Here is a 13,876-nt window from a genome sequence, read left to right as displayed (position 1 = left end):
GAGGTAGATCTTTGTTATGTAGAATAGATTGTCTCGGGCCTTAATGGCTCATTAACAAAGGTGTGGGGGGAGGGTTGCTCAGTTTCTGCTTCTCTTTTAGGGGGAATATTCTGCCTTTTTAGTATATCCTAAAATATTTCATTTTTCTAAGAGAGGGGTGGGTTTTAACTTCCAACAGTAGTTTATACATTCTAGGTTTCCAGATTCTGCAATCTGCTTTTAAATAAAGCCTTTTCTTGCACATAAAGCATTCACATGTATCTTGATTCATGTAACTGTTTTATTTATATTTTTCATCTTTAAAGCAGACTCTGTGGGGCCATGCTTTCTGTTTTACACTTATATTCATCTGTAAGCTTGCCCATAACATATTCCAATGCATGTCTAGGTGACAAACTGTCTGTACACTTTGTTCTGTACTGCTATATATAAACAGAATTTCTAACAGGAAGGAAGGAAGGAAGGAAGGAAGGAAGGAAGGAAGGAAGGAAGGAAGGAAGGAAGGAAGGAAGGAAGGAAGGAAGGAAGGAAGGAAGGAAGGAAGGAAGGAAGGAAAAAAGAAATCATCTTTTCAGTGTGACTTATGGTGACATTTTCAAGCAATAGAATTATATTTATAATAAATCTCAGAAATCAGTTCCTCATCCATAAATAAATGGGCTTCATATAATTAAAATAAATTAAAAAATAAAAGGAAAAATCTAGTATACATTACAGTGTTAGTTGAAAATAGATATAGCTGTAATCTCAAAATTGCATGAAGGAAACTGTTAAACAATATTATAGTGAATCTGGCTAACTGTAATTAGAAGGACTGATTCTCCAGGAATGAAAACAAGAGTTTTAAAACAACTTTTAAAATATATGATATATTTTAAATCTTAGGGAGGCTTATGTATCTTAAGACATCTTCAATGTCTATAGAGAGTCTCAGTCATCCAGATCATGATTGTTCCAAAGCTGCTTTTTCAAGAGGCAACTGGACTTTCTGGTTTTTCTTTGAATTCAAAGAAAAATCAGAAAGTCCAGTTGCCTCTTGAAAAAGCACCTTAGGAACTTAAAACATCTTCTGTAGGTATAGAAATACTAAGTATGTACTGAATAACACATATGTTTTGGTAATTAAGAAGTGAAAAAATATGGATTGCTGATTTTTTTAAATGTAAAAACCAAAATTTGGCTTCTTATATGTAGAATCAAAAGTTAATAATCATGTTTGGCACAATACTTTAAACATTCCCTACTTGAGTGCTCTTTGTATTGGGATCTGAGGTTCAGAACTCTTTTCAATTTTTTTTCTCAGATGGTGCTAAATTTCAAATTTCATAATTTACTTTTCATCATGGTCAAAATATTACAAGAATTGAATTCTTGCACAACTAAAAATCACTATATTTACAACTGTGATTTGAAACACTATTCATTAAAAGTAAGATCCCGGGCAAAACATTTCATGGATTCACAGTTCAAATAACAGAGTCTTCATGCTGTATTTTGAACATATTGAACTTTTCCAGTTTTCAAAGACAGCTCAATATAATCTAACCTGGAATTATATATCCATCCATCCATACATCCCACTTGTATATTGTATGACTCTCTTTCTGGCATTAATTATAATCTGTGTAAATATAATATTCCTTAGTTTATGACATATTTTCCCAGTATTACCCGTGTTTCCCCCAAAATAACACTCAGTCTTATATTTTGGGGAGGTTGGGGTTCAAAATAAACACTGGGGTTCATTTTTGAGGAATATCTTTTTTTCCCCCCCATTTACTGGAGGCCCACTTTTTCTGCCTGCTTGTGGCGCAACAGGGCAGGAGATTGCATGGTGCACCAGTGCCGCCACCACATGGCAAGGGAGGATAGAGCTGCCCCACATGCCCTGCACCAGCTTACCTCAGGGCCCTACAGCCAGGCCAGCCAGGCCCTGACACCTGCCTTAGTTTGCAGCAGCGGCTCTGACATCCCCATCCATCAGGACCCCACAGGGCTGCCAGCTCACTTCTGCTTGCTTGCAGCCACAACAAAGCAGGCAAGCTAAGAGACGGTGGGATGGAGTAGACAGGTGGCTGTGGGAGGCTTATCTTCATGTCTCTCACTTTTCCTGCAGCCTCACAGTAGCTTCCCCCTGCACCTCTGCCTCCATCTGCTGCCGATGCCACCATGCAAAGACAAGCCTCCACAGTTGTCTGCCCACTCCAGCCCACTGACTCTCAGCTTTCCGTCTCCTTCGCAGCACATCCAGATCAGGTGTCTCCCCCCGCCTCTTGGAGAGGTAATCAATTCACCTGCACTGTGCAGGCTGCAGTGGCTGCCAGATGCCATCAGCCCCCATGCCCTCACATCCTCCAGTGCTGGCCATGCCTCCCCACTGATGATGACCTTATCTAGGGCTTATCAAGGGTTAATATTGGGGGTATGTCTTATATTAGGAGCACGCTGAATCAAGCTGGGCTTATTTTTTTTGGATAGGTCTTATTTTTGGGAAAACAGGGTATATATGTATAATATAACTTCACAATTCTCCGGAATTTAATCACAGATTAAAATCGTGCTAGGAAATTCACTGTATGAGTATATGACCAATAGATGTTTAAAAATATGTATTACTTCAGTAGTTTATGTTTCTAATGCAGACACACATCTACAATCACCTATATTAAACCAATGTTTTTAATATAAATCCACAGGATTTTAATTTACTAATTAAATGATTAAAATATACAGTATCTAAGGTTTCCACATTAGGCAAAGTTTAAAAGCCTCATAGACAACCTTTGTTATCCTCGACTATGCATCCAGGTAATACTTATTTCTAATGCAGCCTATTCAGTCTACATATGTTTGATCTTGAATAATTTGTTTAAACATTAATTTATTTAAAAAATTAATGCTACAATGTTATATAGTTACCTTGACTTTGATCAGTTTGAACTAATTTATCCTTAAGAGATATTATATTGTCACATTTTGATTTGCAATATTTATTTAGCATTTGGTTCAGTTGAGGTTTTTTTCTTGTTGCATAAAGTTTTGCATATAAAGGAACAAAAAAATTTAAAGGATGTAAAATCAGTAAAGATAAGATCATGTGATTGTGCTCCAGAAAGGACCCCTTTTTTTAAAAAAAAAAAAAATCATGCAGCAGCATGCAAGTTCCAATAACTAGACTGTTATTATTTTCTTTTAAAAATAACTATTTTATTCATTTGTTATACATTGTTGTTGAATTTTCATGCTTTTTCATCCATGTTTTATTTTATTTACTTATTTAAAAAGAATGTTTTCATAAATAAGGCTGAAAAGACTATCCATTTGTTATCAATGCGCTTAACTATTTTCAAATAAATAAACTGCTTTGATGTTTAATGTTATTCACATAAATAAAGAGGAAATAACTCTTATTAAGCTCTCTGTATATATGTTTTTTCTCTTCAGTTTGTATTTGATAGGGTTGTAGCAGAGGTAGAAAAAGAAAAAAATTAATATGCTGATGTTTTTAAGTTGCCTGAATTCAAACTTTATGTTCTGTCAATGCACGTTTTTCTTTCAGGACTCCCAATATTGACAATTTAGCTAATGGAGGCATAAAACTAACTCATCATGTAGCAGCTTCCCCATTATGTACACCAAGTAGGGCAGCTTTCTTGACAGGCCGATATCCTATCAGATCAGGTAACTAAAGTGTTTATATATTTACTTTTAAATATGAAAAATATTGTATTGTTTTAATTTACAGTTTGTGTGTGAATGTGGACTCCTCAAAGAAAATACATTGTATGTCATATTTATCACTTATTTAGTGAGATTGCTGGCTCCTCTAATTATTACATGAGACAGGTGCTCTATTCTGCATCTGAAAGTTTTGGAACCAAGGAGTGTTAGTGTGAAACAATACAAGAACACACAATAGATACAAACTCAAGGTTAACCGCACCAAACTTGACTGCAGAAAATACGACTTCAGCAACAGAGTGGTCAGTGTTTGGAATACTCTACCTGACTCTGTGGTTTCTTCCCCAAACCCCAAAAACTTTAACCTTAGACTGTCTACTATTGACCTCATTCCTTTCCTAAGAGGTCTGTAGGGGGTGTGCATAAGCGCACCAATGTGCCTACCGTCCCTGTCCTATTATTTCTTTTATTTTTCTTGTATGTATCCATGTATTCATAACTATGTTTTTACTTATACCTATTATCTTGTAAGCAATTGACAAACCAAATAAATACTAAAAAATAAATACTAAATACTTCCTTTAATATGCTGATATTACAAGACTGAATATTTCTCTTTGTGAGAATAATATACATATACAGTACATGTAGCACTTCCACTAGAAATAGAGTTGGAAGGGACCTTGGAGGTTTTCTGGTCCATACCCCTGTTCAAGTAGGAGACCCTATACCATTTCAGACAAATGGCTGTCCAATCTTTTCTTTAAAAACCCCCAGTGACGGAACACCCCACAAGCCATTCCACTGATTAATTGTTCTAACTGTCAGAAAATTTCTCCTTATTTCTAAGTTGGTTGTCCTCTTTATTAGTTTTCATCCATTGCTTCTTATTCTGCCTTTTTCTTTGTGGCAGCCTCTCAAATGTTAGAACACTGTTATCATGTCACCCGTAGCCATTTATTTATTTATTTATTTATTTATTTATTTATTTACTTATTTACTTATTTATTTATTTAGTCGAGTGATTATTAGATAACAGGTATAAGTATAAACATAGTTATTAATACATGAAATGGATACGAATAAGAAAAAAAACACTAGGACAGGGATGGTAGGCACATTGATGTACTTATGCACACCCCTTACAGACCTCTTAGGAAAGGGGTGAGGTCAATAGTAGACAGTCTAAGACAGTCTAAGTTTTTGGGTTTGGGGAAGAAACCACAGAGTCAGGTAAAGTATTCCAGGCATTGACCACTCTGTTGTTGAAGTCGTATTTCCTTCAATCAAGTTTGGTGCGATTAACCTTGAGGTTGTATCTATTGTGTGCTCTTGTATTGTTTTGGTTGCAGCTAAGGTATTCATTGACAGGTAGGACATTGCAATATATAATTTTATGTACTATACTTAGATTGAACCGAAGGCAGCGTAGTTCTAGGTTGTCTAGATCAAAAATTTCAAGTCTGGTTGAATAAGGTATTCTGCAATGATTAGAGGAGTGAAGAACTCTTCTTGTGAAATATTTCTGGACTTTCTCAACTGTGTTAATATCAGATATGTAATGTGGGTTCCAGACTGAAGAGCTGTATTCAAGTATTGGTCTGGCAAATGTTTTGTATGCTCTAGTTAGTAGAGTGATATTACTGGAGAAAAAGCTACGTAAGATTAGGTTAACAACTCTTAATGCCTTATTGGCTATGTAGTTACAGTGGGCTCTAGCACTTAGGTCATTTGAGATGAGTACTCCAAGGTTCTTGACAGAGTTTGGATCATCAACAAGGTTTTGACTATTCAGCTTGTATTTTATTTCCTGATTTTTTTTGCCAATATGTAAGACAGAGCATTTATTTGTTGAGATTTGAAGTTGCCATTTGTTTGACCATTCTGATACATAGTCAAGGTCTTTTTGAAGGGTAGCAGTATTGTCTGTGGTGTTGAACAGCTTTACATCATCAGTGAAGAGAACGCAGTTGCTCTTAATATGATCACAGAGGTCATTTATGTAGAGTATGAAGAGAGTTGGTCCTAGAACACTGCCTTTGGGGGACACCACTGTTGACAGGTACAGGATTTGATAGGACGCTCCCAATTTTGACCATTTGTTGTCTGTTTGACAGGAATGCTTCTATCCAGTTATGCAGTTGTCCAGAGATACCATAAGATTTTAGTTTTAGGAGTAGTTTGTCGTGTACCACTGAATCAAAGGCTTTACAAAAGTCTATGTAGATTGTGTCTATTGCTTTGCCCTGATTGAGTTGTGTAGTCCATATGTTTTTGCAGTGTAAGAGTTGCAGATTGCAGGATTTGAGATGAGTACTCCAAGGTCCTTGACAAAGTTTGTGTCATCAACAAGGTCTTGACTATTCAGCTTGTATTTTATTTTCTGATTTATTTTCATTAGACTAGAATACCCAATTCCTGCAGCTGCAACCCTCAGGTCTCCTAATCATTTTATGTGCACTTATTCTAGATTCTCAGCATCTTTTTATATCATGGCAACCAAAATTGGATACAATATTCCAAGTGTGGTCTTACCAAGGCATTATAAAGCAGTATTAATGCATCATGTGAACTTGATTCTATCCCACTGTAAATGCAGCATAGGACTGTGTTGGCTCTTTTGGTGGCTGCAGCACACTACGGGCTGATATTTAAGTGGTTGTCCACTAAGATTCCTAGATCCCTCTTGCAGTTACTATTGAACCAGGTACCACCTATTCTATACCTGTGCATTTTCTTACTTAAATGTAAACCTTACTTTTATCACATTGAATTTAATTTTGTAAGATAGGGCACCACTTTCAAGTCTTTTGAGATCCGTTTGGATCCTAAGTCTATCTTCTGAGCTGTTGGCTATTCCTGCCAGCTTGGTGTTGTCTGCAAATTTGATGGGTTCCCTTTTTATCCTCTCGTCTAAATCATTGATGAGGATGTTGAAGAGTAGTAGGCCTAAGACAGAACCTTGGATACCCTGCTTTATACTTCTCTCCATGTAAATATAGTTCTATTGAGGACTAAATGTTGCATGCAGTTTGTCAGCCACTTATGAATCCATCTGGTGGTGATGCTGTCTATCCCATATTTGTCTATGTTACCAAGAAATAGTTTGTAGACTTGCAAACTGACAAAGAGAAAGCCTGCATTAATGCAGCAGGGATTTGCTGATTATGTGCCATCAAGTTATTTTTTATTCCTAACAACCACATAAATAGATTTTTCTCGATGACCATCTGTTCCTAATCTGTTGTTTCATTTTTCCCAACAATGCACTCATTGTCACTTTCATTGAGTTCATCCACCTTGCTGTTGGTTATCTTTTTCTCTTTCCTTACAAGCTATTTACAGAATTTAGAGAACAAACAATTTAGAAGTATCTTATTTGCATTAATGCTCTTAACGAACACCTCTTTTTAATGTTTTGCAGTTTTATGTGGTATATCGTGTTATCATATGTATAGAATAACCCTTCAGTAACAAGGATATGCACATGGAAACATTTATGAGAGTAGTTATGAATAATTATTCAGCCACACACAGATACACTAAATTGAGTTAAAGTTTACTTTAAGAAATAGCACAGTCCAATAAACAGGCCAGGTCATATACATTTTACAGTCCAAAGAATATCCAATTACAAAGTCTTCTTACCGGTTGCCTTTGTCATTTACAGTAAACAAAAATATCAAAGTATAAGCACAGCATAAATACAACAGAGAACCTTAGATAGCAACAGAATGTTAGAGAGAGCAAGCTATGATCTCTAGCTCCCTCTTATGGTAATTTGCAATATAATCAACCAATCAGAATATAGTATAAATCAATACAAGTGATTTTTTCTTAAAGCTACAAACATACATTGTTGGTTTATATATTGTCAACCCAACTAATTGGTGGACAGATTCCTAACATATGGTAAAAAAGAAATATGGGTGTAGGTAAAATCACATTTTTCTCGCAGATAATAATGATTTCATTTCAACTGCAGTTGCATGAAAAAGCTAACCCCTCTCCCAATCAAATTGTATATTTCAGTAAATCCCTAGACAAACAGATTTATTAAATTTAAAGCTTTAAATTATAATTTATCAAACAACTGATTTAATACCAGTAATCAAACAATAGACTGACTCAGCAATCTTGATTATTTACTTGAGCAGGAGGGTAATGAATACATTGCATATCACAAGCAACCCAAGACAATTGCACAAAAACAATTTTCATCAGAGTACCTAGAAGAATCTTACCAGAAAGATAATGAGAATAAATGCATCTTTAGGGCTTTTTTGAATGGATGGCCTGACCAGCCTATCACACTTCCGTGACAAAAGTTACCCAAATATGTTGCCACCACTTACTGTCTTGATCCACTAATCTGATGGATCTCACAAACAGAAAAATAAAAGGATCAGCAGGGATCAGCACTTAAACCTAATTCATAACACAGCTGCTTCTATACCACATCCCCATTCATACAAGGGAAGGGAACTTTTTCCATTGAGGCTTTGATATAATGAGAAAAGTTGAGAAGTAGAATAAAAATCAACCAGTTAAGGCATTCAGAATACGATATTTGCAGGCTGTACCAAACATCAGGTCCCAAAGGCCATTCATAATCTTTTTTTCCTCCAATGAAAATTTTACTATGTTTGGGAATGTTCAGGGTTGAAAGTATTCTAAAATCCTTGCTATGCAGATTTTCCCATCTTGCTAGCTATTTTTCTTCTTTTTAAATGTGCCACTGATTGGAAAATGAGAGCTACATTGTTGCATTGCTTCAAAAGGTTAACAGTAGTAAACATCTAGAGCAACACTTGAATATCATTGGCATTGACATAATCATGGTCAATTGCAAAAAGCAGTTTTATTTGGGACAGTTTAAATACTGTGACAATGCCTTTAATGAATAGAATAGAACATTTTTTATTGTCAAGTGTGATTGAACACACAAGGAATTTATCTCCCGTGCATAAGCTCTCAGTGTACATACAAACAATGAAGTAATATAATCATAAGATACTAATAATAGAAGGTAATAGGAAAGATGAGAAGGAAGGTATTAAATAATAACATCTGCCTATCTCAGGTCTCTGCCAAGGACTCAGTAGGTGAATGAAAATGCCACATACAGTATAACATCTGGCTGGCTTTGTGGCTAATCATCATAATAATGGAATGGTGGTAAAATATACATGTAAGCATGTTGTCCAGCCCTATCAGGCTTTAATCACCCTTTTTCTGCCCATATCCTCTTTTTTAAGTAAAGCTCATAATGCTATGGATCACAGAATCTGCTCCTCAATCACCAAAAGATGCTCAATCATTCTTTACAAGAATATCTGGATATGGGTGAACATCTTTTTGCTCTCATCCTAACAAAAATGGCCAAGCTCCAGTATTATATCAATATGCTACCTGTTTTTCATAAATAATCTGATAAAATGTTCTTCTACTGTTGCTTTGCATATATATCCTTTTAATAAAAATGACTTATTTTATATTCAAATGTTTAATTTTGTTAGGAATGGCAAGTCTGAATCGGGTTGGAGTCTTCATATTTTCAGCCTCTTCAGGGGGTCTGCCTGCTGAAGAAATAACATTTGCAAAGCTGCTTCAACAGGAAGGTTATTCTACAGGTCTTATAGGTAACAGTGATCGGTATAGGTGCATGTTTTTCACGGTGTTTCACTTTAAATAAGTGTGCTTCAGAGGTGGTATTCAACCTGTTTGCACCTGCTTGGGCAAACCGGTAGCGGTGATTTGGTGTGGGTCGTCGAACCGGTGGCAACCCCTGGCTGGCCACACCCCCAACCCAGTTGCCCAGTCGCTCATTTGCCCCAGTCGCTCTCCAAGCTTTCCCTACCATGTGGTGGCTGGGCACAGCTCGGGTGGATATCCCACAGCTGCTGCACATGTGCACTGTGTGTGCAGCCACTACATTTGCAGTGCGCATATGCAGCGGCCCTGGGACATCCGCCCACCTGCCCACCCGCCCGGAGCATGCTTCTCCTGGCAGACGCACCTCTTCCATACCGGCCTGGCCTGGCACAGCCAGCCAGTAGGTGGCCACATGTCCAGCCATCCCTTTTGAAGCACCAGAAGCCTCTCCCAACTGGCCAACTACTCTCTTCCTCCTCAGCCATATAGAACAAACAGGCAGAGAAGGAAGGAAGCAGCCGTCTGTCCGGTTGCGCTGAAAAAGGGGTGGCTGGGACCGAAAAAAAGTAGTTTCCAGCCACCTCTTTCGGAGTGCTGTACCAGCAGGCTCAATGGGGTGAACCTGCATGGCCAGTGGCTAGGATGCAGCGGCGGCGGCAGGTTGGAGAAGTGCAGCAAAGCCTGTTGAAGAAGCCTATAGCCACTGCATGTTTTTTTCAGTGTGTAAGGTAAGGTTTCAGGCAGTCGAGAAAGCTGCCTAGCCCAGAGCTGCTGGGGGGGGGGGAGGCTGCAGCACATGCCTCGCTTGAATTTCCCAGCTCCAAAAGCGGGAGGGGAGGAAGGCTTTTTCAGGCAATGGAGGACAGGAGACTGGCTGGGATGAACCCTTGTAATGATTGATTCTGCGGGGCACTTGGAAGTCTGTGTGTGTTTCAGATGGATCTCCCTTCTTAGAGGGAAAGGAGAGAGAAAAAGAGGAAGAGAGAGGGAAAGAGAGAGAGAGAGAAAGAGAGAAAGAGAGAGGGAGGGAGAGAGGGAAAGAGAGAAAGAGGGAGAGAGAAAGAGAAGAGAGAGAAGAGAAAAGAAAGAAAAGGGAAAGAAAGAAAGAAAAAGAGAGAAAGGAAGAAAAGGGATAGACAAAGAAAAATGGAATGGAAGGAAGGGAGAGAAATAAATAAATAAGGAAAGAAAGAAAGAAAGAAAGAAAGAAAGAAAGAAAGAAAGAAAGAAAGAAAGAAAGAAAGAAAGAAAGAAAGAAAGAAAGAAAGAAAGAAAGGGAGGGAGGGAGGGAGGACAAAATGAAAGATATATGAATGAATGGATGGATAGATACATGGAAGAAGAGAGGGAGGGAGAGAGAGAAAAAGGAGAGGAAGAAAGGACACAAACCCTGGCTTCAGAAGACCCTTTGAAACAGCACAGCAATCTAGGGCTGGAAGGGATCTTGGAGGTAATCTTCTAGTCAAACTTGGCAAGTTTAAGACTTGTGGACTTCAACTCCCAGAATTCCTGAGCTAACATGACTGGAGGAGGAATTCTGGGAGTTGAAGTCCACAAGTCTTAAAGCTATCGAGTTAGAAGACCCCTGTTCTAGTCCAACCCCCTGCTCAGTCAGGAAAACTCTGAGGATGCCAAAATCTGAACAGAGGTCCTGGGAAAGGTGTCAGAATAACAGAATAACACTTAGAAGGGACCTTGGGGGGAACTCTATACTATTTCAGAGAAATGGCTGTCCAGTCTTTTGGTAAAACTTCCAGTGTTGGAGCACCCAGAACTTCTGGTGGCAAGCAATTCCCCTGGTTAATTGTTCTCACTGTCAGGAAGTTTCTTCTTACTTTTAGGTTGCTTCTCTCTCTGTTCAGTTTCCATCCTTCTGGTGCTTTAGAAAATACATTGTTTGCCTTCTGGTGCTTTGGAAAATACATTGCTCCCACCTTCTTTCTGGCAGCTCCCTAAAAGCCTGTTGCCTATCACTTTCTTGGGCAAAGCATGTGAGCCATTTCCTCCTTTCAGTGGTCCATGAAAGTACATCTATAGTACAAAGATGATAAAGTCAAAAAAAGGTGAACAACATTTTTACAGAACTATAGATGTGTTGAGGCTGGGTGTGACAAGGAATGGCTGGGAGGGGAGGGGCCAGGCAAGGCACCCTTGATGTGAGTGACATTGAGTTGGCCACACCCACCCAGTCACATGTCCACCAAGCCACACCCACCAAGTCATGTGACCCCAAGCCACACCCACGAAATAAGCCACGCCCACAGAACCAGTAGTAAAAAAATTTGAATCCCACCACTGTTGTGCTTATCTTTAAATTGGTTTTCAAAATGATTTACAAGTTAACATTTGAATAACATCATGGTTTACGTGACTATGTGGTCCAATATTATATAAAAAAGGCAATCTGGTAAGTCTGTAGGTGCCTTTAGTTAGTTAATGGGTTTCTGAGGCCTGTGGTGAACAGTATAAATATGCTACATTAGTAGAAAAAAAATATAATAGCCTTTAATTCCATCCCAACTCATATTAGCTCCCTTTAGTCCACTATTAAGTAAGATCTGTTTATCATCAGAAAAGCTGAGAAAAAGCAACTCCAGATTAATAATAAAGGCTAGACTGATCTTTCTACTTTTTCAGTAAGAAAGCTTATACACACATGCCCAAAATGTGCATCCAAATAAAAAAGTATAGTGGCACATTTTTCAGAGAAAGTAAAATAATAATAATAATAATAATAATAATAATAATAATAATAATAATAATAATAATAATAATAATAATAATGATGATGAAATCAAGTGAAAAGAATTGTGGTTTTCTTAGATAAGACTCTTTAGTTGAAAACTATTTCAAAATTATTCAGATGATAGGGGGTGAATATTTCCTATTTTATTTATTTGTTTGTTTAAGTAATATATTAGAAATGGGTATATTTTTGTTTAGTTTCCACTTTTTCCTAGACTTTAAAACTACTGCATCTTTTTTTTGCTTCTGTTGAAATATTTCTGTTTATAATTTATTTACATATAGTTCAATATAGAAACACGATAATACTTTTTAATACATTTTTGCATTCAAAAATGTAGGAAATTGCTTTCGTCATATTGCATTACATTGTTCATGTATATATTTTTGAAATATTATTTTGGTACCTTCATATTAAAATGTAAATATGTATTTCTAAAATCTTTATTGAGGCTACGATCTGAAATCTATGTACATTTTTTTCATCTAGGCAAATGGCATCTTGGTTTAAATTGTAACAGCAGTCGTGATTTCTGCCACCACCCCTTAAATCATGGATTTGATCATTTCTATGGAATTCCTGTGAATAATCTTAGAGACTGCAAACCTGGGGATGGAAGTGTTTTCATCAAAGGATTTAAAATGCATATTTCCTCAACCCTTCAGATCACTGGAATTTCTCTTATAACTTTGGAGGTTATGCATTATATTGGCTTTTTCAAAATTCCACGTAGAATGGTAGGCTACTTCTTTTTGTTGGTTGTTACATTGATGGCAATCATATTCCTCTTCTTTAACAACTTTCGGCAGCTAAATTGCTTCCTGATGAGAAATTACACTATTACCCAGCAACCATGGACTTATGAAAACCTAACTCAGAGATTTACAGAAGATGCCAAACATTTTATAAGAAGGTATGTATAGTTTAAGACATTGGAATATTACTCTGGGATACTAGTGGCATAGAGGATGAACTTGGCATTTGTTTGTGAAAAAAATGAAAATATATACATTTATAGAACTGGGGATTTATACATTTTGCTCTTGTTTTTGATAAATTATACTGGTGTTTTGGAGTTAGCACTATCTACCTTATCTAAGGCCCTGTTCAATATAGCTTCAGTTCTTGACTTCATATTATTCAGTTACATGAATAGTGAAAATTCAGTTTTATATCTTCCCTTTTTATGGGTGGAGAAAGAACATAGCATAGAAAGAACATGAGTAGAACAGTGTTCTGTATCTATATTGCATCCTATATTTATTCATGGTTAAATTGGTTACACTTTAATAAATTAACCCAGCTATATTAGTTTGTGTAAAAGAATCACATCTAAATATGTGACTCAGATCTCCTCTACATATTTTATTAGAAACTAGCCAACCAAATTTTAGTTTATTCTGTTATGCAAAAAATATTATTTCTTCTTAGTGAGGAACATTTGACTATACCTGAAAATAAGTTTTTGTTTTCTATTATCAATCCCAATTGTTAGATTTTTGTGTTTGGAAAACTAGTTATATTCTTTTAGTCTCATAGAAAGTAAAATACCTAACATTTTCTATTGCTATTTACCAAATTTAAGATTCAGGAAAGGAAATATTTGATAATAAGGTATTCAGCAATGTTTCTGTATAGGAAGCTAAACTTTACAATGATGATTATATGCAGCTTTAAAAAATAACCAAATTCTTTTTTAAAATGAGAAAAAAATTACCTTGCTCTTTTTCTTGCCACTTTGAGTATTTACATTTCAACTCATTTTAAAATTTGTCCAGAGCACTAACATACCTA

General features: G+C 36.7%; 1 protein-coding gene across 4 annotated transcripts in view; it reads left to right on the top strand.

Annotated features, from left to right (window-relative positions):
• The window catches only part of STS (steroid sulfatase), a 200,872-nt gene that overhangs the window by 31,826 nt on the left and 155,170 nt on the right, over positions 1-13,876 (top strand). For 3 of the 4 annotated variants that reach the window (XM_087967061.1, XM_087967060.1, XM_026666896.2), the window contains exons 3-5: positions 3,560-3,681; positions 9,201-9,323; positions 12,572-12,995. In XM_087967061.1, the coding sequence (XP_087823187.1) occupies positions 3,560-3,681; positions 9,201-9,323; positions 12,572-12,995 (669 nt within the window). The remainder of the gene's footprint in view (positions 1-3,559; positions 3,682-9,200; positions 9,324-12,571; positions 12,996-13,876) is intronic. The other variant, XM_087967059.1, reaches the window with a different exon arrangement.

The sequence above is a fragment of the Notechis scutatus genome, chromosome 5 (assembly GCF_049901735.1).
Source record: "Notechis scutatus isolate UNSWTSFEM ecotype Mainland chromosome 5, rNotScu1.2, whole genome shotgun sequence".
Lineage (NCBI taxonomy): Eukaryota > Metazoa > Chordata > Lepidosauria > Squamata > Elapidae > Notechis > Notechis scutatus.
Note: the sequence above shows the minus strand (reverse complement) of the source record. Positions and strands in the feature narration are given on the sequence as shown.